At 43.3% G+C, this 27,170-nt stretch overlaps 1 protein-coding gene across 5 annotated transcripts in view; it reads right to left on the reverse strand.

Moving 5' to 3' along the window:
• FBRS (fibrosin) overlaps window positions 1-13,002 on the reverse strand; it is a 274,396-nt gene extending 261,394 nt beyond the window's left edge. For 4 of the 5 annotated variants that reach the window (XM_029606819.1, XM_029606817.1, XM_029606816.1 and 1 more), the window contains exon 1: window positions 12,446-13,001. In XM_029606819.1, the coding sequence (XP_029462679.1) occupies window positions 12,446-12,784 (339 nt within the window). In that variant the 5' untranslated portion in view covers window positions 12,785-13,001. Of the gene's footprint in view, window positions 1-12,445 lie in introns of all 5 variants that reach the window. The other variant, XM_029606818.1, reaches the window with a different exon arrangement.
• Between the last annotated feature and the right edge of the window lie 14,168 nt (window positions 13,003-27,170).

A 27,170-nucleotide genomic window follows, 5' to 3' on the forward strand; every position in this document is an offset into this window, starting at 1 on the left:
TGAAGTCCTTCTGATACTGGAATATAATCTCTGGGTTGCTGAGCTGTAGAGAGAGACTAGAAGTAGTGAGTAGACAGGGTATACTAGATACAAGATGGTACACTCACAATAGTAGATGCTGTAATGGTCTCTATGCCACAGAGAGTCTTCAGTACATTCAGGAACAGGAGCAGTAGGCGAGCACTGGTTCCTATAAACAGTCTGTAATAAGAACTCACAATAGCTGTATATGAAATGGCTTCTAGAGTAGAAGAGAATCTGTAAAGGATTCTAGGAACATGGGCCCTCGTGGAGCGAGTACCGGTTCCTATCTGCAATCTTGCCAATATAACTCTCGATCTCCGTACCTGCAATAACGTCTTGGACGGAAGGGAGTCTTCAGAGCTATAGGAATTTAGGCCCTCGTGGAGCGAGTACAGATTCCTATCTACAATAGAACTCACTGTGTTCACGTCCGCGATCGCTTCCAGGCAATGAGGAGTCTTCTGAGTATTCAGGCAATCTGAAATCAAGAAGAGAGAGCGGAGCCCCCTTGGGGCGGGTACCCCTAGTAAGTTTGAAAAGGCCGAGCAGTGGAGAAGGATTCCCCTCGCTGACTCAGACCATTGTTGCAAGTATCGGGGACTGCCAAAGCAAGTCCTGTTAGAGTTCCTTGCTAACTCGTTAGAGATTAGCAAAGACCTTTTAAAGTGAAAATGGATGACGTCACTACGGCGGGACGCTCCCGAGGTTCGCGCCCTTGCTGGTACAAGTCTGGAGCGCGTGCGCCTTTACGTCATCAGGAACATGGCGGATCCATAGCATCAAGCCAGCCCGGGGATACCGGGACCAAGAGGCAGGGAGAAGCCGCGGCTGCATCTGTCCGTCAGAGCCGAAGGGAGTTGCTCCCAAGGTAGAGAGGGTGGAGCTAGGGGTGAGAAGAGGCATGAACGCAACAAATGGAACACAGTCAACATGGATTTACCCAAGGGAAGTCTTGCCTAACAAATCTGCTTCATTTTTTTGAAGGGGTTAATAAACATGTGGATAAAGGTGAATCGGTAGATGTAGTTTATTTGGATTTTCAGAAGGTGTTTGACAAAGTCCCTCATGAGAGGCTTCTACGAAAACTAAAAGTCATGGGATAGGAGGCAACGTCCTTTCGTGGATTACAAATTGGTTTAAAAGACAGGAAACAGAGAGTAGGATTAAATGGTCAATTTTCTCAGTGGAAAAGGGTAAACAGTGGAGTGCCTCAGGGATCTGTACTTGGACCAGTGCTTTTCAATATATATATAAATGATCTGGAAAGGAATTCAACGAGTGAGGTTATCAAATTTGCGGATGATACAAAATTATTCAGGGTAGTTAAATCACAAGTGGACTGTGATATATTACAGGACCACCTTGCAAGACTGGAAGATTGGGCATCCAAATGGCAGATTAAATTTAATGTGGACAAGTGCAAGGTGTTGCATATAGGGAAAAATAACCCTTGCTGTAGGTACACGATGTTAGGTTCCATATTAGGAGCTACCATCCAGGAAAAAGATCTAGGCATCATAGTGGATAATACTTTAAAATCATCGGCTCATGTGCTGCAGCAGTCAAAAAAGCAAACAGAATGTTAGGAATTATTAGGAAGGGAATGGTTAATAAAACAGAAAATGTCATAATGCCTCTATAATCGCTCCATGGTGAGACCGCACCTTGAATACTGTGTACAATTCTGGTCGCCGCATCTCAAAAAAGATATAGTTGCGATGGAGAAGGTACAGAGAAGGGCAACCAAAATGATAAAAGGGATGGAATAGCTCCCTTATGAGGAAAGGCTGAAGAAGTTAGGGCTGTTCAGCTTGGAGAAGAGACGGCTGAGGGGGGATATGATAGAGGTCTTTAAGATCATGAGAGATCTTGAACGAGTAGAATTGACTCGGTTATTTACACTTTCGAATAATAGAAGGACTAGGGGGCATTCCATGAAGTTAGCAAGTAGCACATTTAAGGCTAATCGGAGAAAATTCTTTTTCACTCAACACACAGTAGAGCTCTGGAATTTGTTGCCAGAGGATGTTGTTGGTGCAGTTAGTGTAACTGGGTTCAAAAAAGGTTTGGATAAGTTCTTGGAGGAGAAGTCCAATAACGGCTATTAATTAAGTTTACTTAGGGAATAGCCACTGCTATTAATTGCATCAGTAGCATGGGATCTTCTTAGTGTTTGGGTAATTGCCAGGTTCTTGTGGCCTGGTTTGGCCTCTGTTGGAAACAGGATGCTGGGCTTGATGGACCCTTGGTCTGACCCAGCATGGCAATTTCTTATGTTCTTATGTTCTTAAAGCAGGAATAACAACCTTAGCTAAACCGGGCAGAGATAATATTCAATGTGGATCATATAGACCCATCTCTTTAATAAATTTAGATTTAAAACTTTTAGCCAAAATCTTAGCAACATGCCTGGGCAGGGTATCTACTCTATTGATCCACCCGGATCAAACGGGTTTTGTGCCTGGCCGATTAGCAGCCGACAATGTGTGGAGGGTAATAGATATAATGTGGCATGCTAAGACAAACCAACTACCACTGGTACTATTCACCGTAGACGCTGAAAAGGCGTTTGATTTAGTTCATTGGGCGTATTTATTTTCAGTATTAGAAAAAATGGGAATGGGGGGCAACATCCTCACATGGATTAAGAAGCTATACTCATACCCTAGGCGCCTGCATTAAAGTGAATGGGCGTATTCAAAATCCTTTAGAACAGAACGGGATACTAGACAGGGATGTCCCCTGTCCCCATTACTTTTTGCGCTATATTTGGAACCCCTGGCCATGAAGATTCGAAGAGGGCCGGAGATAAAGGGGATTCTCTGTGGGAGGAGATGATTATAAGCTCACGATGTTCGCGGATGACATCCTGTTTACTATAACCTATCCGCACCAATCACTCAGGCCGTTGATAGAGGAGCTTAATCTCTTTAGTGCGGTCTCTGGATATAAATTGAATATGGCAAGTCCGAGCTTCTGAATGTTACCTTGCCAGAGGATCACCTCAGAGAGATCAAAAAGGACTTCCCCTTTAAAATAGTTCAGTCCTCATTAAAATATATGGGAGTGAAAATTAGTCCCAACTTGGAGGACCTATACAAGATTAATTATGAGGCCCTTTGGGGGAAAATCCTTGCAGACCTCCAGAAGTGGGATCACTTGGATTTATCATGGCTTGGCAGAATCGCCACTATTAAAATGAATATCCTCCCCAGACTTGGATTCTTATTTCAGACTTTGCCCATCGCAATCCCAAATCTTAATCTCAGGAGGTGGCAGCAGAAATTATTCCAGTTTATCTGGAAGAGAAGGGATTGAGTGTAGCATGTATCCATGTTGCCAATGGTACTAAGTCGCATCTCAACTGCGGACAGTGATTGATTGGCATACTCAGGGGACACACAAACACTGTGTGCAACTGGAAACCAACCTTTTGAGGGGGGTGCCCCCGGCCTCTCAAATCTGGCTACCCAGTAAAGTCATGCTGAAGGAGATGGGAGATATTCCCTCGATAGCTGTAACTTTGAAATTATGGGACCAGTGGAAAACTTTTATTGTGGGAAACCGGCAGTATTTTTTCAAATCCCCAATATTTTTTAATCCAGATTTCCCGCCTGGTGTTTCCAAAAGCAGGGCTGGGATGTGAGAAAGTAAAGGATGCTCTCGCTTTGAACATCTATGGTCCAGAGGCCAGACAATGGAATTCTCTGAACTTAGGCTCAAATATGACTTACCTATCTCAGATCAATATTTCTATTACCAACTGCGACACTATATTTCCCAGAAATATATCAAAACTGATTTAAGTAAAGGGAAATCAATGTTTGAGGGCTACTGCGATCAAGCGGAGAAAATCAAAAGGTTGATATCACAATTGTATGTATTTTTAAACGCTGATCCTCCTCTTCCCCCGGTCCACATTGCTCAATGGGAACCTCCAAATCACATTAACACCGGCACAGTGGCCCATGTGTTTCCTATCTATTAGGAAATGCTCAGTTTCAGCGTCCTTAATTAAACATAATTATAAGATGCTTTATCGTTGGCACATCACTCCTGTTAAATTACATAGATTTTACCAGAGGTTACCGGACAGATGTTGGAGAACCTGTGGGGCGGAAGGGTCATATTTTCACATGTGGTGGGAGTGTGCTACCATTCATAGTTATTGGGAAGCTGTGACACAAATGATTTCTGAGGTAATAGGAGTCAGTGTAATACGGGACCCTGCATTCTTTTTACTAAATATTTCTGTAACACTGGTAACCTACTCCCAATTGCTATCTTATCCACCAAATACTTATGGCAGCAAGAGCTGAAATAGCTTATAAATGGAAACAGGTGGAGGCTCCATTATTGAAATCTGTTCAACTGAGACTGATAAAAGTGTGTTATTTAAACAAGTTGACTGCAGTACAACATAATCAGATGTCCAAATTTGAAACTCGATGGCAACCATGGATAACCTGGCAGCAGCAACAGCCTGTGGTCAAGTAGTTATGGCCGCCTAGTGGGAGTTCTAGCGAGGAAGGGGGGGATGGGAAGGGGATACGGGGAAGGGAATTAAAGACAAAAACCAAGCGCAAGGAACAGAATTGTCAAAGTTTATTGTATAATGCAGTTGACAACAATGGACATTTTGAAGTTCTTTACGTTTTTGTTACTTTGTCTGATAACTGTTTTATATAAGGATATTGACATGTATCACCATAATATCATTGTTTTGTATTAATATTGTTACCTTTAAATTATAAATAAAAAAAAAAAAAAAAAAACACTACCCTCTGAGCCCTATACCTGGGCTGCCCTGACTGGCTCTCCTGGGATCAGGCAACTGGGTGCCCCCCCTTTCAGGCGCTCTATCTGGTCTCAAGCCCCGAGGGAATGCTTAGCCAGGCTTTTTTTTGTTTTTTGGAGCTTGGTAGGCCAGCTCTACTGGAGAAATCAGCTCTGTGGAGCTGTTGTTCCAGGACCACCAGGTTGGGGCTTAACCATGGCTCTGGGAGGAAGAAATGATATCCTCTCATGTCTGCAACTGCTGGAGACAGGCTACTGGCAACTGCAAGTCACACCCTCCCCTTATACTGAAAGGTGATGGCATAAGGAAAAGGTGTGCCCTCTGCCTCCGGCAGCTGTGGAGTCAGAAATACCACTGGTGCGAGACTGGTCTAGCAGGAAGAAAAGGAATGCTCAGTCTTATTATGTTACTGATATTAAAGAAATGCATACTTGAAATTGATAGCATTTTAGTAGCAACACCTTGTAAGAATAAAAAATATTCAACTCCTCAAATATTAGTGAGAATCTTTAAAAACTTTTACTATCAATCTCCCTTGAACTAGGATTACCAAATCATTACAATTTTTTTTTTTTTTTTTTTTTTTTTACTGACAACCTGCCTTTTTTGCATACACATACTTTACAAAATGTGAATGCCTGCAATATACCAGCAAATTCGGAAGTCAATTTAGTTCCATAGTCCAATCAATCTTTCTATTATATCCCATTTTCTCAGAGTAAGACTGTTTTCTGCAGCAAATCACAATTTGGCCTACTCTGCAAATAACTACCGTATTCCTTTAGAACAGTGGAAAAACTTTCTTTAATATGCAGTATAAAAAAAACTACAAAACTAAGGGAACATTAAGCTGACATTTTTACAGATGTCATTTTTTGCTGACAGTAAATTTGCTGATAGTTGACAACTTTGCTTTCAAATCTCTTGTAGCAAAATGTTTGAATAGTGGCTTCAATATCACAAACTAAACCAAACATCTTGTGAACCAAATGGATTGCTAACCTTCTCTGAGTTAGAATTGCTATAAAGATGTTTAAAGACTTCCAAAAAAATAACAGCTCAGCAGTAAAATATTTTAAATTGGACACAGGATTTTACTGTTCACCATGGGTACTTTAACAACATTCTGCAAACCACACAGTATAATTAGAACAGAAAGTTCAAGATATAGAACAGTTTCCCTCTATTTCTTTTTTTATGTACCAAAATGCGTAGTAAAAAAAGACATCCTGAAAAAATGTATCTATGTGACAGCTCAAACATGTACATGGTGAACTAATAACATGAAGAGTGCATGAACATTTTGAGATTCTTGAGAGGTTGTGCCTCTGACTCTCTGGAAGCAGCTATATTTATTTATTGAAAAGTTTTTTATATTCCACTTATATTGGACAAAACATGCTAAGCGGCTTACAACCAGGGTCACAAAATGGCATTGCAAACTGGAGCTTACTTGTTCATACAGGCTATGATATCATGAATGACATCACACTCACATTGCATGAGTCAAATTTTTGTGATACAATTTGGGAGTTCTCTTATGGATGTCAAAGCGTTATAACTACAACATACAAAATAAAAATGTATATTTAAATGCAAACAGCATGCAAGTTTTTCTTTCAACCACTGCTCTACAATTCCCATGCCTCCAAGGAACAACCATGTTTACAAATGTCATCAGTATCACACATTACTACTGATTGAGCCCTGCAGTGTGAACTGTCAATTGGGCTGCTTGTTGCTTTAATTGTCACTGCTCCTGGTGCTTTCGCACCTTGGCAGTACTAAAACTGAATTATAAGCACATTTCTCTGTTTCCCCAAGGGTAGATTCTGCGGCAAGAGCTCAAAAATTCTGAACTATGCATATTTGCAGAAATTTCAATCATTTTGCCATGTTAAATAAGATATATTTATTTTGCATAATAAAAATAAAGTAATTCTCCAATCTTGCACTGTGTCGTTAAAATTATTTTTGGGGAGTTTTATGGATGGAGGATCTCAGGTTTCAAGTTTGGAGAGGAAGAGGAGCGCTCAGAGAGGGGAGGATCAAGGCTGGGGACAGGAGTGTGTATGAGCAGAGTGGAGGAAAGGAGAAGCTCCACAAAGCAGAGATTGTCTCTTGTTTGTGTCCGTCCAGCGCTACGTAAATTTTCTAATGTTATTCAAATGTTTAGAAGCATTAGAAAGGAGAATCAGGGTTGGGAGAGAAGTGAGGATTGAAGATGGAAATGGGGGGGGGGGGGGGGGGAGGGTGATAGGTAAAGGGAAAAGGAGATTCTGGAATCTTAACGGAGAGGGAGGTGTCCCTCCCCAGGATCCAGCCCAGTTCTCCCTCACAACCCCAAGTTGTCTCCCTCTCGCCCCCCATCACCTTTCTCTCCCATCTCAAAATGCCAATACCCAGACTCCACACCCCTGTTCCCTCTTTCTCAAACACCCCTGCCCCTATTTCCCCCCTTTCACACACATAGACATGCCTCCCCCAATCCCTTCCTTACACACTCACATGGGCCCTCCCCAGCCTCTCTTTCATGCACACATACACCTCCTACTACCTTCGTCCAGCCCCTTTTTCACACTCACACATTTCCATCAATCGCCCTCCTCTCTCTCACACACACACGCCCCATCACCCTGGTCTCTCTTTCTCACACGCACTATCCATCATTTCCCCTTCCTCCCAAACTGATCAGGCCAGCAGGAAGTGGTGTGAGCAGTAGAGTCTTGGGCTATGCTCACCTCTTCTAATGCCCAGGGCCTGACTGCTGCTGTGAACTGCACAAGACAAGCAGCAAGGAGATCAAAGCCCCAGGTGCTGCCACTCCCCTACTACTCCCGTCTGTCCAAGGAGCATGATGCTGCCACCCTAACCACTCTCCCATAGTGAAGCTGTACAAAGAAGCCTCAGCAATGGGCAGAATTTGCAGCCCTTCCTTGCAGTATCAAGGAAAAATGGAAGCCCTCTGTTTATAAGGTAGAGATTTACCTCATCAGTCATCAATTGGTAATGTACGGACACATTTTGGGCAATTTGCATTGTTTAAAACTCACTGTCTTTTCAATTTATAATTAGGAAATATTACCAGGTTTCTCCCTTCAATCCCTGGTTGAGGCATATTCCACCACCATTATCCATGATGGACGTAGCTAAAATGTATTAAACCATCTCAGTAGATTTATATCAATCCCTGTTCTGTTGATGTAAAGTATGAATGTTGCTTTTGTAAACAGCTGTGATCTTTATTTGGAATGACAGTATATAAAATGTCTAAATAAATAAATATGGGCTCTGCCTCGTTCTCCAGAATGATACATAAAAACACAACCTCTAATATCCATAGTAAAATAAAATGACAGCAGAAAAAGATCAAATGGTCCATTCAATCTGCCCAGCAAGTTTCTTTTGATAGTAACTGCCACGCCATTCCAGTTACCCCCATGTTTCTGTTAAGGGTAGCAACTGCTGCTCCATGCTGATTACCCCCAAGGCTCATTTTAAGGGTAGTAATATTTCCAATAAAAAACAAGCAACTGTCAAACCCATAACAAAATTACTGTTAACAATATTTTTACAAGGTGAGCAGCCTTCATGATAATTCAGACAATGCTGCTTGAACATGCTTTACTTTTGGACTTGGCCGCAGAAGCAGTCCTTTTTTCCTAATGTCTGCCCGTCAGTACCCCACATCATAAAAGTCATGGCGCAGCATTTACTGTTGTCTGAATCCAATTCCCCTCCCCTGCCAAAGCAGAGAACAATATTGCAGTTGCGTCAAAAGCATCAAGGCTAATTAGCTAGGCGTAGTAATCATCATACTTTCTACTGAGGATAGTAACTGCTGCTCCATGCTGGTTACTTCTATGCACCCTTTTCTTCATGTCCAACCTCTAGCCTTTAGGGATCCACAATGTTTATCCCATCCCCTTTTGAATTCGTTTACTGTTTTGATCCTCACCACCTCTTCCAGCAGGGCACTCCAGACACTCACCGCCCTCTCCGTGAAGAAATATTCCCTGCTGTTGGTTCTCAGGTCTCCCCCTGGAGTTTCATCACCAACATCAGGAAATATTGCTTGTGCAGTTTTTATAATCCTACAGAAAAAATGGGGTTTATGTTGCTACCAAGTCAAATGGTTTTCATGCCCTTCTCCAACAAAGATATCTTACTGCTGGAATAGCAGCACAGTGAGCTTCAACATAACTTCTTCTCTAAAAATCTGAAGTGCCCTACAGATCAATTACCTATTGGTTTGTCTATTCCAACCAAAAGCCAAAAAACTGCCTATCACACAAAGAAGTGTAAAATGAATCTATGAACTGCAGGAAACCTCTTACATTTTGTTAATGGTGTAAATAAATATATGAACAAAGGTGAGTTAGTTGATATAGTATATCTGGATTTTCAAAAAGAATATGATAAATTCCCTCATAAGAGGCTTATCAGGAAATTATAAAGTCATGGGATAGGAGGCAATATCCTATTGTGGATTGGTAACTGGCTAAAAGATGGAAATGCAGACTAAGACTGGGCATTTCTCTGAATGGAGAAAGGAAAATAGCAGAGTGCCCCAGGGATCTGTACTGGAACTTTTGAATATATTTATAAATGACCTGGAAAAGAGAGTGATGAGTGAGTTAAATCACAAGCCAATTGTGAGGAATTGGGCACATAAATGGCAGATGATATTTAATATAGACAAGTGCAAAGACATGCACACAGGGAAGAATAATCCAAACTATTATTTCAAACTGTTGGGTTCTATATTAGGCATCTCCACCCAGAAAAAGGATCTTGGAATCATTGTGGGCAATACTTTGAAATCCTTGGCTCAGTGTGCAGCAGCAGTCAAAAAAAGCATAGAATGTTAGCTAGTGCAAGGAAAGGAATGGAAAATAAAACAAAAGCGATCCACGATGTAACTGCACCTTGAGTACCGTGTGCAGTTCTGGGCACCCCACCTCAAAAAAATGTATCGTGGAACTAGAAAAGATGAAGTGAAGGCAACCAAAATGATAGAGGATAGAATGGCACCCCTATGAGGAACAACTAAACTGGTTAGGGCTCTTCAGCCTGGAGAAGAAATGGTTAAGAGGAGACATGATAGAGGTCTAAAAAATCATGAGTGGGGTGGAAAAGGTAAATAAAGAATGGTTACGGTATTTACTTTTTCTGATAGGCCTAAGACTAGAGAACACTCCATGAAGCTTAACAGGTTGTACTTTTAAAACAAATCACAGAATGTAATTTTTTCACTCAGCAAATCATTAAACTGTGGAATTTGTTATCAGAAGGGGTTATGAAAGCAGTTTGCATAGCTGGGTTTTAAATGGGTCTAGATAAGATCCTGTCAAAAAATGTCTATAAACCATTATTAGTCATGTAGACTTGATTATGAACAACAAGAAGTGAATCTGTTTTTGGGATCCTGCTAGATACTTGTGACCCAGATGCTGGACTTGATGGACCTTTGGTCTGACCCAATATCACATTTTTATTCCTGAGAGCATGACCCCTAAAAAAGCTCTTGTGGCCCCTTGTTTCGAAGAAGATATGGACCCAAGGAAGGAGCAAAGAAGGTTAAAAATGTCAGGATGATATTTTATTGTATCTCAGGTAACTAGATAGATGTTTCCTATATTATATATTACAGATTTGTAGGGTGCACTGTGGTGAATACTGAACTAAGACGACTATAAAACTCTGGTCACAGATCAACTATTGGGGATCTGCCAGGTACTTGTGACCTGGATTGGCCACTATCAGAGACAGGATGCTGGGCTCAATGGACCTTGGTCTGACTCAGCATGGCACTTATGTTCTTATGGTAAATTTCAGTTTAATGAACTACAAAGGCAAAATGTTGGTGTAGAAAAAAAGGTATTGGAAAAGGTACTCTTTAATTGCTAATAAGGAGGAAGATTTGACAAGCATTATACCTAAACTACTGAAGTTCTGATGACAACACAAACAGTTCACTCTGTCTCTCTTCAATCTCAAGAAGGATCCATGCAAGCAAAGAAACCCTATGTTATCTTAGCATAGCAACAACGGCAGAAAAGGACAAAACGGCCCATCCAGTCTGCCCAACAAGTTTCATATAATAGTAACCATCACTCCATGCAAGGTTCTCCCTTTATCTCTGTTTAGGGAAGTAACTGCCACTCTATGCTTGTTACCCCAAGGTTAAGGATAATAATATTTACAATTAGATATGTTGTTTGAACATGCTTTGCTTTAGTCTTGGCTGTAGAAGCAGTCCTGTGCTTTTTCCCTATTGTCTGCGTATCAGTAACCCGGACCTTAAAAGTTGAGACCCAGCATTGGCTGTTGTCTAAATCCAATGCCCCCCCCCCCCCCCCCCAAATTGTTGAAGCAGAGGGATGTTGCAATTGCACCAAAAGCATCAAGGCTAATTAGCTGTTAGTAATTCCCATGCCTTCTGATTAAGGATAGTAGGTTACTCGCATGCTCCCTTTTCTTAATTCCATGCCCTCTTTAATTTGTTTACTGTTTTCATCCTCACCATTTCCTCTGGAAAGGCATTCCAAGCATCCAGCACCCTCTCAGTGGTGGATGCCTGGACTTAAGCATGATGCTTAATTTTTGCTATCTTAATTGAATGGGTGCAATTTCATACAATTACTTTTACCTAAACATAAAAGAGAAATATTGCTTATCTGACACAGGAATTTTAACTCCTGCTGTAACCCAGGAGTTAAATTTATTGCTAGGAAAAAGGTGCACACCTGCAATAGCCAATACCCTCATTTACATGGGGATTAGCATTATTTATTTAGGAATTTTATATACAATCATTCCAAAAGAAACTCATAACAGTTTACAATATCAGCATTTATATTCATGGTCAACGATCACAACCCAATGACACAATCCAATGACTCCTAAAACACCTTGCCGTTTGTATATAACAGTTATTTTGTATACTACAGTTAAATTGTATATTGTTTAACCATTTCTATCCTCTCCTCTCTTCTTCCTTCTCCAAGTTCGGCCACCCTTGTTAAATGTAACTGTACCTTCTGTCACCACAGTTCTAGTTCTATGTATTTATTGCACCCCCGTTCTATGTAAACCAGCAAGATATGTTTTCATGATTGCCGGTATATAAAAACTCTAAATAAATAAATAAATAAAGTGTGTCAACACTCACCTTCTATATCAACCCCCCAGGAATACATATTCGCTGGGCGGGGGTTGCACATAGCATTACCCACGATAATCCAAGTGCAGGTTCTTGCACGTCTTTTCTGCACTAAAATCTCTATTACATACCATGGTTATGTTAAGACACAAGATCCAAACTAAAACAGTTTAAGACGCATGCAGGGGTCAATACAGCTTATTAGATTGGCCCCTAAGAGGCCAGATGAAACAGCGGGGGATAAAATGACTAGCCCAAGGTCACAAGACGTATAGTGGGAGAAGACGATTATGAACCCCTGATTCCCATCCCATTAATCCAACTACTAGGCACCCACTCCTCTGAAGCAAGAGACTTTCCCCATTCATCATCCCCACAAGTAACTCCTATGAGACATCGCTCGCTCTCTGTGATGAAGGGGGTGGGATCCTTCACCGCCCCAACTATCCTCCCCTCACCTCCAGCGCTTCCAAGCTGACGAAGCTGGCTATCGCAAAGCCATCGATGATCTCCTCCTCACAGGAGCTGGCCGCTTCTTTCCGCCGCCGACGCGGCGGCCTGGGTCGGGCCGCGCAGCTGGGGACTGTGCTGTGCTCCTGCTCTGAGCCCGACGAGGCAGAAACGGCGAGGGCAGTCCGTGACTGGCTGCTTCCCAGTATTAACCCCGGTGCCAGCGGCGGTGGCTGGGCCAACAGTGGTGGCGTCTGAGCGCTCAGCCGCCTGCGATCGCGATCCCGCTGGGACTTGGAGCGGCGCTGTTGACGGACACTGCCCCGGCTGCAGGCTGGGGCCTCCATGGCCTTTCCGTTTGTCCGTGTGTGTGTCCGGGGCAATGTTGTCAAGTAGGCGGTTTAACCGCCAAATCGGGCTGGTTTTTTTTAATTTACAAGCGGTGTTTATTTCTGCAGTGGGTTTTTCACCGCGCTATCGCCGACAATGAGCCACGACTCTTTCCTTCTTTGCTTCCACATTCAGCTCTGGCCGACACCGTGGAAAGGAGGGGGGGTGGGGGGGGCGGTACTCTGTGCATGCGCACCAACACGGAGACGTCACAGACACTGCCGGCTAGAGCTATCCAACTGCTGCTTCCGGTCCTGCAATGACTAATAAAGGTGCGCGTGCGCCCTGCGGGGCTACTCATTGCTGCGTCTGTCTCAAGTGCTACGGCACCGCAGTCTCTTCTGGCTATAGAGAGCACGCAGGATTTGTGTTTTGAAATAACGTTGGACTCAGATAAAATAATTTGAGGATGATAAATATTTAACCGCTATTACTGTTTTCTGTTTTGTTTTTTTATTTCATGATTATATCGTGCCATGGTATGAATGTGCGCATTCCGCTGTCGGAACGCTATTGGTGGAAGGAAGGGGCCCTAAGTTAAGTACCAGCTCTGTGGGTACTTCAGCACCTCCACTATTGAGTAAACTTCACTGTGTCCAAGAAGGAATAGTCATTTGTATTGAGTTTAGCACAGCCAATCATTTTGAAAAGTTGACTCCTAGGTGTGGGGCAGCTGACTCAGGTCGCTCGGGGGTGGAAGAGCGGAGGCTTTGATGTAGGACTAAATGAGCAGAAGATGCTGTGAGAGCGGCGGACTTGGGAGCTGCGCTGAGCGGTGGGTACAGGGTTGAACCGGTCTTCGGTTTTTGCTCTCACGACGAGGGAATGGATACTTCTCTGTCACTGATGATATGTTGGCCTGCGGTTGCCTTGGGAACGTGAAGCCCGGGCATGCCACTGTAAGTCCAAAGGCACCAAAGCATGGGTGCAGTTTGGGAGGGGGACAGGGCCTCCCGGTGCTAATGCTGAATCGGCCCCTTTCTGCCAATATATCCTCCCCCAGCTAAGAAGGCAAGCTACACTTATGCACGGAAGATCATTTGATGAAGTCACTGAACTCTCAGACCTTGGGCATTGTCAGTGAAGTTTGTTTTATTTGCTGAACCCTCCTTAAAACAAGCAGATGTATGCCGGAATTTAATAATATTTCAGTTCTTTAGCCTTACAAAAGGTCTATGGTCCTCCAAGTTTAGAAATATATTCATGCATTTGGAAGGCAAAATAATAATGGTAGTGGAGTTTAGAAGGGAAAAAACAAGCTAGTGTTTGTATCTTAATCAAGGTTTCCTGAGTTTTTAAAATACGTAGGTTTCTCTTTTTTTTTTTTTTTAGTGCAGATTTGCTGTGCAATGGTATGCAAATGCATGTGAATAAAAACAATCCACACTTTTCTATTTAGCATGCTTTTTTTTCTACTCCAGGGCATTTACATGCCATTACTTTGTTTTGTGGAGTATGTCTAGCTTTCAAAATTAGAGTACTGGTATTTCTCTCTGACTAACAGAGGCTTTAAATGTGCCATTTTCTACCAGTTCGGCACTCATTGAGGAATAAAGAAACAGACTTGGTCTGAAAATCCACAAATTCCAGCTCTTGCCATCAGTAGGTATATTTCAGGTTGCATTTCTTTAAGTAGATAATAGCATAAAGCCTTTCATAGCACATAATTTATATGAAACTATACTAGTAACAAAACTTCTCATTGCAATTCAAATGAAATAAAAAGAATGAAAGTGAAATGATTTTTTGCTCTCTAATAGTAATAATTTTGGTAATATTTTACCCTGGGTTTGCTTGCTTGAAGTGCTTTTCTAAATTGTTTAAATTTTTATAAGCAGTTTCCCTGCTATTCTCTAGAGTACTAGGGAGCAGCCATGTTCAAAGCATGTCAGTGCTAAAGAGCCTGCAGAATTAGAGTTGCTGAAAGGACTTAACAGCTAAAAAGATACATAATCATTGAAGCAGTGCAGCATGCTCATGAGTGAACTTTTGATGTTTTGTTGTACTGGACAGTACACGCTGGAATCAGTTTTCTTTTGGTTGCACGACTAACTGACACGACAAGAGGAAGCAAGCCCTTGTGCCGCTGTTAAGTTTGTGTAGTCTCTCTTGTGCAAATCGGGCTGCACAAGATAGGCCTTAATAGGTGGCAACTGATGCACCACAGGAGTAGGTCTTCAGCCTAGCCAACCATCTGCCCCTTGGGTTGAGCCTGCAGGTTCAGGTGGCCAGCAGGACTTTTCCTGATTTGACACAAGGTGGAGGTGATATTACTCTGCCCTTTCCATTATGGGTAAAAGTTTCCATGCTATGAACAGCATAGATAATTTTACCTCCAGGGAGGGGAGGGTAATTTTCAGGGGACTTTTTTTACAGTTAAACAGCTGTTTATCCAGAGGAATAGTTTTAAAATTGTATTGTTTATTGGTTGAATATTGGCTTTTTTGAACCAATAACTGATTAACTTGAAAAGCATGTCAGACCTTCTTTGCAGGGAGCATCAAGAGACTATAATGCATGGCCTCTGATAATTTTCTGTTTCTCCAATACTCTGCTTTCACATGCAGGTTGACTATTATTGCAGCTTCCTCTGGCTTGAAGAGCAAATTGCTGTTCCACATAGAGCTACAGTACATTGTTAACTTCTTGTGTGACTAACAAGCATCATCTTTAGAGAAATAGCTGGCAAACCTTTGTACCCAAGAAGCTTAATGGAGGAAAACATAGTTAGGCCGATGCAATACCACACGCTACAGCCAGTGCATGGGTCCACATGCGATTGGTCGCGCATTTTGGATGTGTGTCCAAAACCCCTGAAGCAAAACGGCGGTTAACGCATCCAAAACGTGCATCCAGTCGAGCGCTTAGCTAATAGTACTCATCAAATGTAAAGTACATGTAAATGAGGCTATTACTAATCCCTGCAATGCAAAAACTTTCCAGCACGATCCATGCGCCCTTGCAATGCAGCAAATTTTCTGCTAGCCCGGGACTGGTGTAAAGGTCTGCCACACTCAAGGGCACATTGTAAAAACCCCAAATTCCTGCTTTCTGTGATCCCTCCCACTAGTATTGTCACAATACTAAGTAGGAGGGACTACAGAAAGTGGAATCATTTTTTAGAAAACGGTTCGTGAAAAAAAAATTTCTGGGCACCCAATATACACAGTCCAGACCATGTATATTGTGGTTGTATAATGTGCTGGTAGCGGAAGAAAATGGATGCTCGAATTGAGCATCAGTTTCCCAACCCACTGACAGTCACCTTTCCTGGGTGCCCAATGCTGAGGCGCTAGGGATGTACAATTTCCCTTAGCGCCTTCTTTTAACCACGGCACCTAATTTTAATATAAAATCGGGCACCCGGGTCAGGTGAATCAGCACACGTTAAGAGAGCACAAGCATCCCTTTAACAAGAGCCGATATTGCATTGGCCTGTGAGAATTTCTCATTTTTATGTCAATAAGCAAATTGAATTAACCAAACGGAATTGTCTCTCCAAGCTGTAGAGCTTTGAGCTATTCTGAGCATGTGCAGGAGTACCCATGTTGGCTTTGCCTCTTGAGCTTCTTCAGTCGTTTTTTGTCCAAATAGTAGCATAACATGTACTTGTTCCTTTTTGCTGCTAGACCAATCCATTACACTTGGGACGCCTAAGATTTCAGAACGATCCTCCAAGCAATTATTTTCTCAAAGTTAGATTACTGTAACGCTATCCTACTTGGTCTCCCTTCCTCCTACACCAAACCGCTCCAAATAGTACAAAACACAGCAGCCCGTTTACTAACAAACACCAGGAAAAGAGACCATATTTCCCCAATTCTAAAAGACCTTCATTGGTTACCAATTCACTTCAGAATCATCTACAAATCCATATCCTTGATTTACAAATCATCCATCAACACACCACAATTGACCTACAATTTCCTCTTCGCTTACACAACTCCACAAGACCTACCAGAGACGCATACAGAGGATCCCTCCATGTACCCCCTACTAAAACCACTAGTCACATTACCTTAAGAGATCGAGCCCTCTCCACAGCTGGCCCACTATTATGGAACTCCATCCCTCCTGATCTCAGACAGGAGCCTTGCCTCCTAACCTTTAGAAAAAGACTCAAGACTTGGCTGTTTATGCAAGCTTTCCCAGACTTAAATTAATGCACCTCGCCATCAACATATCCAACACAGCAGCTGTACCTCTTCTCCTTGTATATAATTTAGTCTCTGCTAAACTATCTTTATTTCCTCTGATCCCAGTTCAATAGTCCTTGTTAATTGTAACTGCCTTCTTCAACAAGTTATTTCTGTTTTTGATGTATTTATTGCACCCCTGTTTATTTGTAAACCAGCATGATGTGATCATTTCATGAATGCCGGTATATAAAAACCTTAAATAAATAAATAAATAAATAAATAAATAAATAAACAAATAAATAAATAAATAAAAAAATACATATTTCCTGCTGCACAGCTGTTGAAGACAAAGGGAACAGCCATTTGATTACCTCATTCTTGTCATAAGTGGGGGTTGTTAGTAGTCTCTGTCTTCGACAAGCTGCAGACAAGTGTCTTTGGACGCCTCCCAGAGACAGGTTGTGGCCCTGCCCTAGTAGAGTACTGAGCCCCAGGGGCAATGGTTCCTAGGAGCTGCTTTGCCAGGTTAAGGCCCACAGCTGTGGATCTTTGCTCCAGAGGGACTGAGGACCCCACCCTCATAAGGAGGGCCTACATTCCAGTGGAAGTAAGGGACCAGAGAGCACCTAGTCTTTCAGGATGTAGGTAGGGAACTCAAGATCTCCTCCCTCCCCCCAAGTGACTGCTTTACCTTTATACCTGAGGAGTAAAGGTAAAAAAAAAAAAAAAGGGAGCTGAAGCAAGGAGGTACACCAATGCTAGCCAGGGTGCAGCTAGCATAGCCGCCACGTTTCATAATGCCAACATTCTCTGGAGTAAGTGCAAGCAGCAGGGGAGAGCTAAATTTGTGGAAGCCACAATTAGCTGCAGCAGGGCCACTGAGTCATGCTAGTGCAGAACACTAGTGAATAGGATGGGGAGAGCTGGCATAATGCTCCCAAGTCCATCGCTGTCGCTGCTGCAAAGCAAGAAAGGTCCCTAGCATGGCCAATTCATTTTGTCCAGCATGTGAGAGAGGACCTAGCCCAGCCAGAGTAGATGGGATGGAGGAACAACTGCCAAATGCAGGAGAGGGCCCGATAAAAGTAATGGCTCTAGCAGCTGCTTTTCCTCCACCATAAAGGGAGGAAGAAGCTCTGCCCCGGGGCAGTTAAGTCCAGCCTTACCTCAGATAGAAGAGAACCCCAGGTAAGGAGTTTCAGGCAGGTCTGGCCCATTGATACAGGCCCCAGGGCTAGAGCTGTGGAGAGGTTGCGGTGGGGGAGCTTTCCCAGTAGGCTTTTCTACAGATTTTGTATTAGTTATGTACCAGGCTTACTGCGCTATACAGAAGCCTGGCTCCTTTGGGATGGCAAGAGCACCCAACTTAGAACCAATAGAGGTGTAGTCCCTAAGCAGGCTCGAGAAGAAGGCCCCTTTAAGAGTTTACACCCATGTCAAACCCAAGGGAAAAGTCCTGGTGAGGAGACACATTGGAGCCTAGTGCACCCCCAAGCTCTCAGGAGGACATGCTGGGTATAGTAAGGTTATTTTGCAAGGAGGAGCTATCAGCCCTTATTGCAAGTGTGCAGTCAGCCTTGAGGAACTCGGGCTTCCTATAAAAACAACCCTAGAGGATACTTTAAAGGAACTTGAATTATACTTAAATGCCATCAGGCAATTCCTACTACATATGAAATTAATCTTAAACAACCAAAAAACAGAACTAATATTGTTAAGTAGAAAATCAATTTTTAATAAAATCTTCCATTTTAATACTAATTTTATGCAGATTGAATCCTCAAGCCAAGTAAGGGATCTTGGTTTTTTAATTGACTCTGATTTTAAACTGAAGGCTGACATAAAGAAAAAAACTAGAGATGGTTTTTTTAAGTTGCAAATTTTAAAGCGGCTCAAACCTCTGTTAGAGTTTAATGATTTTAGAATGGTTTTACAATCTTTGCTTTTTTCAACACTTGACTATTGTAATGCATTATTTTTTAGGAACACCTGGGTCTTACCTTAGACCATTACAATTGCTCCAAAATCCAGCTGCTAGGGTTTTATGTGGGGGAAAGAAATTTGATCATATTACCCCAACCCTTATCAAACTACATTGGTTACCAATTCAGCAAAAAAATTGAGTATAAATCGTTATGTATCTTATTTAAATCTATAAATAATAAACAAACTAAATGGTTGAACGCTTTACTACGCTTGCATACATCACAAAGAAACCTTCGTTCTTCAAATAAATGTTTATTATCTGTACCATCAATTAAAACTGCGCATCTAGCAGAAGTGAGAGAGCGAGCCATCTCGGTAGCAGGGCCAAAATTGTGGAACTCATTACCTGAGGAACTTAGACTGCAAAAAGATTTAAATATCTTTAAAAAACAATTTTAAACGCTTTTATTCAGAAATGCATATGATTTGGAAGCTGGGTAAACAATTCAATGTGTCTGCAGTCCTTTTACTGGTTATTTCTTATTGTTTTAAAACTGTAACATCTTGCTTTATCTTGTTATTTTGATTGTTTTGTATTATGTTGGTCATAAATTATTTTATGCTTTTATTGTATTTTGATTTTGCTTTTTTATGCTTTTATTGTATTATTATTTTTTGTAATTGTTTATTTTCCTTCACAGTCAACAAAAAACAAAACAGCAAGTTATCCCAGGACAAGCAGGATGCTAGTCCTCACATATGGGTGACGTCATCCACGGAGCCCTTAAGCGGGAAAAACTTCTGGCAAGTTTCTAGAAGCTTTTAACTGGCTGCCTGAGGCTACTGAGCATGCCCGGCATGCCATGATATTCCTTGCCACAGGGGTCTCACTCCAGTCTTCTTTTTTCCGCGCTGCTAGCTGCATCGCGGTTTCCAGGAGCCCCGTGAGTTACCTCACAACGATTAACTTAAATTCTCAACTTTTTACCCTTTACGGGTCTCGCTCGGTTTGTCACCGGCTGGTGACAAACACCATACTCTTTTTTCGAAAAAAGGAATCCGAATTCATCGACGGATGTCGACGGAGAAAACTTCCGGATTCAAAAAATGTCTGGCCTGCAACCGGACTATGTCGATCACAGACCCGCACGTCGAGTGCGTACGCTGTTTGGGTGGAGACCATGACATCGCCTCTTGTGCCCAGTGTCAAGAAATGACGGCGAAAGGTAGGAAACTTCGCCATGAAAAGATGGCTCAGATTTTTCAAATCCGAGCATCGCCGTCGCCTTCGTCATCGACTAAATCTTCACCGGTAGGCTTAGCGAAGAAAATACTTCTCAAAACAAGAACCCCAGAAGGTTCGGGAGACGCTTCATCGCCAACACCATCCGTGGCATCGTCAAAGTCCGTAACTGAACTTCGCACAAAGCATAAGCACCGTAGACATCACTCGATTCCTCCATTGCCACCGCCGGAGGAACCGGTATCCAAACAGCGGAAATTGTCATCGACCTCCGTTACACCTACAGAGGAACCGATACCAACGACTTCGGTGACAGACTTAACAGCATTGATTAAGAAAATTGTCACTGATGCCCTAAAGGAAAGCATTCCGGCAACACTGCCGATGCCGACCTCCGGGTCGATGCCGACTTCTCAGTCGATGCCGGCCATCGGGCCGATGCCGATAATTCCATCGATGCCGACTATCGAGTCGATGCCCTCCTCGATATCGATGCCGGTGCCACCATCGGTGCCACCGTCGATCTCCATGCCGATATCGATGTCGGTGCCACCATCGGTGCCACCATCGATACCGATGCCGGTGCCATCGTCCATCTCGATGGCGAGGACGACTGCAGCGTCTCCGCCAACAACGCTCTCTATGCCGATGGAGGCGGCCTGCTGTTCTTCAGTGATACCGACTGATCCAACGATACAGCTGTCACAGCCATCGATGGAATCGACTATTTTACAAACCTCGATCTCCACGATGGCTTCCAGGCCTATCTCCTCATTGATTCCCATTTCAATGTTCTCTTTTCTAACCACAGCACTTCCTACTGCTGCACAAACAACACCACATTACACCCTAGCTCCATCCAGAGCTCCAGGACAGGGAAAGAAGGCATCAAGAAAGTCTAAGCACACATCTTTGCAGGCTCCAGAAGTTTCTTCTGAGAGAAGACTACATGCAATGCTAACAAAAAGATATCAGGATCTTTTAGCTTCTTTGCCTTCACAACCTGAGGAGGAAAGTGATGCCAGTGAGAATGAACAAGACACCCAAGATCCCTTACAAGGGCCATCTGGGATATCACCATCGCAAGGGCTGGACCATCATGCATACCAGCCACCTACTGATACTTGGTCGGATACACAATCGGAGCATTCTTCAGAGGATTTTTTATCAGAAGGTACTCCACCTCAGGCCAAGAAACAATCCCCTCCTGAGGATTTATCCTTTGCTTCTTTCATTCAAGAGATGTCAGAATCCATCCCTTTTCAGCTCCAAGCGGAGAAGGATGAAAGGCAGCAGACATTAGAGATACTACAGTTCGTAGATCCCCCAAAACATAACCTAGCTATCCCAGTGCATGAAGTGCTACTACAACTTCAACAAAGGATTTGGGAGCACCCGTGTACAACTCCTGCAGTAAATCGTAGAGTGGACTCCACTTATTTAGTCCAAGCAGCCCCAGGGTTCGAGAAACCACAACTACCACACACCTCGTTAGTAGTGGAATCTGCACAAAAGAAGTCACGTAGGTCTAGAACGCACGCCTCTATCCCTCCAGGGAAAGATAACAGATTTCTAGACCTTATGGGACGGAAGATTTATCAGGGAGCGATGCTGAATTCTAAAATAGCAGCTTACCAGCTGTATATGACACAGCATCAAAGAAATCTGTGGAAGCAGATTGAGGAGTTCCTCCCATCTCTACCTCAACAACAACAGGAGGCAGCTCAACAGATTGTGCAGAAAGGTCTGGATTCGGGAAAACATGAGGTGCGAGCAGCATATGATGCGTTTGAGACTTCCTCCAGAACGGCAGCATCTGGCATCAGTGCCCGTAGATGGGCCTGGTTGAAGGCTTCGGACTTACGTCCAGAAATTCAAGATAAACTGGTGGACTTGCCTTGCCAAGGTGACAACTTGTTCGGAACAAAGGTGCAGGATGCTGTAACGCAACTTAGAGAGCACTCTGAAACATTAAAACAGCTCTCCTCTCTGTCCCATGACCCTTCAACTCACCCTGCTCGCAGGCCGCCGCGTAGAGACACCAGACGACCTTTCTACCAGCCGAGGAGATATTACCCTCAAACCTCTAGACCACGCCCTACAAGGCCTCAACAACGGCCTCAACAGAGACAGCAGAGAGCTGCAAGGCCGCAGCCTCCGCCCCAAACAGCTTCCACCTCTGGCTTTTGAAAGCAGTCCCGGAGAACAAAGACCAAACCCCTTTCCAGAGTTACCAGTAGGGGGAAGGATTTCCCAGTTTTACAACGAATGGGAAAGTATCACCACAGATCAATGGGTATTATCCATAGTTCAACAAGGTTACCACTTGGACTTCACAGCTTCCCCGCAGGAGTTCCCTCCACAAAACTCCTATCTCGAACACATTCCTCAATTACAGATGGAATTATCTACTCTTCTGAAAGCAAACGCTGTGGAACACGTACCACACTCCCAGAAGGGAAGAGGATTCTATTCCCGGTATTTCCTCATTCCAAAGAAAACAGGAGGACTTCGTCCCATTCTAGATCTCAGAAATCTCAACAAATTTCTAAAGAAAGAAAAATTCAGAATGGTATCATTAGGCACCATGCTTCCTCTCATACAAAGGGGGGATTGGCTTTGTTCTCTGGATCTCCAAGATGCTTATACTCACATACCTATTTTCCCACCTCATCGCAAGTACCTAAGATTCAAGGTGGGACACCAGCATTTTCAATACAGAGTTCTACCATTCGGCCTCGCCTCAGCTCCCAGAGTATTCACCAAATGCCTAGCAGTAATAGCAGGACATTTGCACAAACAAGGGGTTCATGTCTTCCCTTACCTAGACGATTGGCTAATAAAAAGCCATTCGCACCAAGGAGCACTAACTTCTCTACGTTACACAATACAGTTACTTCACAAGCTGGGGTTTCTCATAAACTATCAAAAATCCCACCTTCAACCGTCTCATCTGCTACAATACATAGGAGCAGAATTAGACACAAACCTAGCACAGGCTTTTCTTCCAGAAGATCGTGCTCAAACACTGTCCCGGTTGGCGTACTCCATGTCCATACAACCACAAGTGACAGCTCATCAGTTTCTCATCTTACTAGGCCACATGGCGTCAACGGTTCACGTCACTCCTATGGCAAGACTTGCCATGCGACTAACCCAATGGACTCTTCGATCACAATGGATCCAAGCAATTCAACCACTTCACTCTCGCATCCAAGTAACCCACCAACTACGCTCATCACTACAATGGTGGATACTCAAGGACAATTTGCGCAAGGGCCTACCCTTCCAAAAACCGGTCCCTCAGATAACATTAACTACAGATGCATCCACCTTGGGCTGGGGAGCTCATGTGAACTCTTTCCAAACACAAGGAACTTGGACAAAACTCGAAGCCACTTATCAAATCAATTTTTTGGAACTTCGAGCTATACGTTATGCGCTGCATGCGTTCAAGGACTGCCTTTCACACAAGACTGTGCTAATCCAGACAGACAATACTGTAGCCATGTGGTACATCAACAAACAGGGAGGTACGGGCTCGTATCTCCTTTGTCAGGAAGCGGCACAAATTTGGGACTGGGCCTTAAACCACTCAATGTTCCTACAGGCCACTTATCTAGCAGGGATTCACAATGTACTAGCAGACCGACTCAGTCGCCAGTTCCAACCTCACGAGTGGTCTCTGAATCCCTCGATAGCGACAAAGATATTCCAACGTTGGGGACAACCAACAACAGACCTCTTTGCGTCGCAGCTGAACCACAAAGTGGACAACTTCTGTTCTCTGCACAAACAGAAGAACCAGCCAGCCAAGGACGCCTTTGCTCGCCCTTGGAATTCAGGCCTACTATACGCATATCCTCCAATACCGCTTATCACCAAGACGCTGGTGAAACTACAGCAGGACAAGGGGTCCATGATTCTCATAGCCCCCTATTGGCCTCGACAAGTATGGTTTCCCACACTGCTAGACCTGTCAATCAAGGATCCAATACGCCTGGGAGTGGCTCCCACTCTCATCACTCAGGATCAGGGCCGGTTGCGCCATCCCAACCTTCAATCCCTATCCTTGACAGCATGGATGTTGAAAGCTTGATCTTGCAATCACTTAATCTCTCATCTAATGTTTCTCAAGTGCTTATAGCTTCCCGCAAACCGTCCACAAGAAAGAATTATTCTTTCAAATGGAAACGATTTACTTCCTGGTGCAAGCAAAACAATACAGATCCTTTCACTTGCCCCACAACTACTCTTCTAGATTATCTGTACTATCTCTCAGACTCTGGTCTTCAGACATCATCAATCAGAGTACATTTGAGTGCAATCTCAGCTTATCATAACAAGATAGGAGACGCTCCTATCTCCACACAACCTCTCGTCAGTAGATTCATGAGAGGTCTAACTCAACTTAAACCACCAATTCGGGCCCCAGCTCCACAATGGGACCTAAATCTGGTCTTAACAGGTTTAATGCGTTCTCCCTTTGAACCTATAGATACCTGTGAACTTAAATTTCTCACATGGAAAACTATTTTCCTCATAGCCATTACATCAGCTAGGAGGGTTAGTGAATTACAAGCACTTGTCACATATGAACCTTATACAAAGTTTCTCCATGACAGAGTGGTTCTCCGAACACATCCAAAATTCCTTCCTAAGGTAGTTACGGAATTCCACTTAAATCAAACTATAGTTCTACCCACATTCTTCCCAAAGCCTCACTCTCATCAAGGCGAAAGAGCTTTACACACTTTGGACTGTAAACGTGCGTTGTCCTATTACTTAAATCGCACTACGTCCCTCAGAAAATCCAATCAGCTTTTTGTCTCTTATGACCCTAATAAGCCAGGTAAAGCAGTGGGAAAGCATACTCTATCAAATTGGCTAGCAGACTGCATACAATTTTGCTATACAAAAGCAGGCCTTCCTCTCCAAGGGCGAGTAAAAGCACATTCAGTAAGAGCAATGTCAACCTCAGTAGCACATTTTCGTTCAGTGCCACTCATTGACATTTGTAAAGCAGCAACATGGAGTTCTCTCCACACCTTTGCAGCTCATTACTGTTTGGACAAGGAAGGGCGACAGGATTCAGCCTATGGACAATCTGTCTTAAAGAACTTGTTTCCAGTTTAATCCCAACTCCTTCTACATCCAACCTGCTGTGATCCTCGGCTGACTCATTCAACAGAAACATTGCACTACACAATGACTCAGCCTCTAGCTTGCTAATCACCCATATGTGAGGACTAGCATCCTGCTTGTCCTGGGATAAAGCAAAATTGCTTACCTTGTAATAGGTGTTATCCCAGGACAGCAGGATGTAGTCCTCACGAAACCCACCCGCCACCCCGCGGAGTTGGGCATCAGACTTTATTATATCATTTTTAGCTAACGCTTATTGCTACATACAAGACTGGAGTGAGACCCCTGTGGCAAGGAATATCATGGCATGCCGGGCATGCTCAGTAGCCTCAGGCAGCCAGTTAAAAGCTTCTAGAAACTTGCCAGAAGTTTTTCCCGCTTAAGGGCTCCGTGGATGACGTCACCCATATGTGAGGACTACATCCTGCTGTCCTGGGATAACACCTATTACAAGGTAAGCAATTTTGCTATATCTGTAATTGTACAAACATGTGTTGTGAACAATATATGCAAACCCTCAATTGAATATATCACACCCCTATACATAATTTCAATATAATAAAACACTCCTTGAAATTATATCTTGTCTCTGGTATCCATTTACTTTTCAGTTTACCCCCCTTAGACAAACCCCATCCTCCCTCCCTTCCTTCCTCCTCCCCCCCCCCACAAAGGCCTGCTATATAGTAGGTCCGGTGGTTGTCGTGCTTACATTATGTGTATCTTTCCAGAGGCAATCACATGGAATTTCTGTACCCTTTGATTCCTTATGGCAGTGAGGTGCCCCATCTGGTAGACTCTAGCGACTCGGTTAAGTATGTTCAAAAGATTAGGTGTTTGTACATTCTTCCACATGTATGCTATTTCACAATGTGTTGCTATCAAATACTGTAACACCAATAGTTTCTGTGAGTCTTCTATGGTATCATCAGTCATGCTTAATGAGCAAAGTTTAGGGGTTCGTGTTATGCGGCCGCCCAAAACTTCAAAAAGGTGTTCCAGCATATAATCCCATGTTTTTACCACCTTAGGGCAAGTCCACCACATATGAAAGAAGGTGCCTTTCTCCCCACACTGCCTCCAACACATGGGACTGGCCCTATTATTCAATTTGTGAAGGCGTTCGGGTGATATATACCACCTATATAGCAGCTTATAACCATTTTCTTTAATGGTGGCTGATATTGAACTCCTGCTCGTATGTGTGTGGCATAGGTCCCACTCTATTTCCGAGAGCTCAACCCTGAGGTCCGCTTCCCATCGTAGTTGGTGGGTCATTTTAATCTTGGGGCCACTATTGATAACCATATATAGTCTTGTGATTGGGCGATTTAGCGGACTAATCTGTTCACACAAGGATTCAAATGTATTATTATTTTTACTCTTTTATTGTATTATTATTGAGTTTTATTGTGTTCTTTATATAGTGTTTACTATATAATAGAGTGTACACCGTCGAGATTCTTCCAGATTGACGGGATATAAAACAAACAAATAAATAAATAAATAAAATTATAGGTGATGAGAAAGCCCTTAAGTTGTTTCCCCTTGCATGAGGCATTGAGGACGATGGTCCAGATGGAATGGTAATCCCCACAGAGGAGGCAAGATGATTGTTGTGACTGTCGCTGCCCGACGTCTCCACTCCGCCCAACTTACCGCATTGGCGACTCCCTCCGGGGTTGATGGAATGCTGGCTGCCGCGGCGTCTCTCTGTCGACCTAGTCCGGCGTCCCCGGACCGGCCCGACGCTGCAATCCGCCATGTTGACCTGATGCCTATGGGCGCGCACATGGCGCAGCCCCGCCTCAAGTACCAGAAGTGGTGCGAACCTCAGAGGTGTCCCCCTGAGATGACGTCATCCGCTTCAGATATTTAAAGGTCTCTGAA

Source organism: Rhinatrema bivittatum, chromosome 6 (assembly GCF_901001135.1).
Source record: "Rhinatrema bivittatum chromosome 6, aRhiBiv1.1, whole genome shotgun sequence".
In the NCBI taxonomy this organism is placed as follows: domain Eukaryota; kingdom Metazoa; phylum Chordata; class Amphibia; order Gymnophiona; family Rhinatrematidae; genus Rhinatrema; species Rhinatrema bivittatum.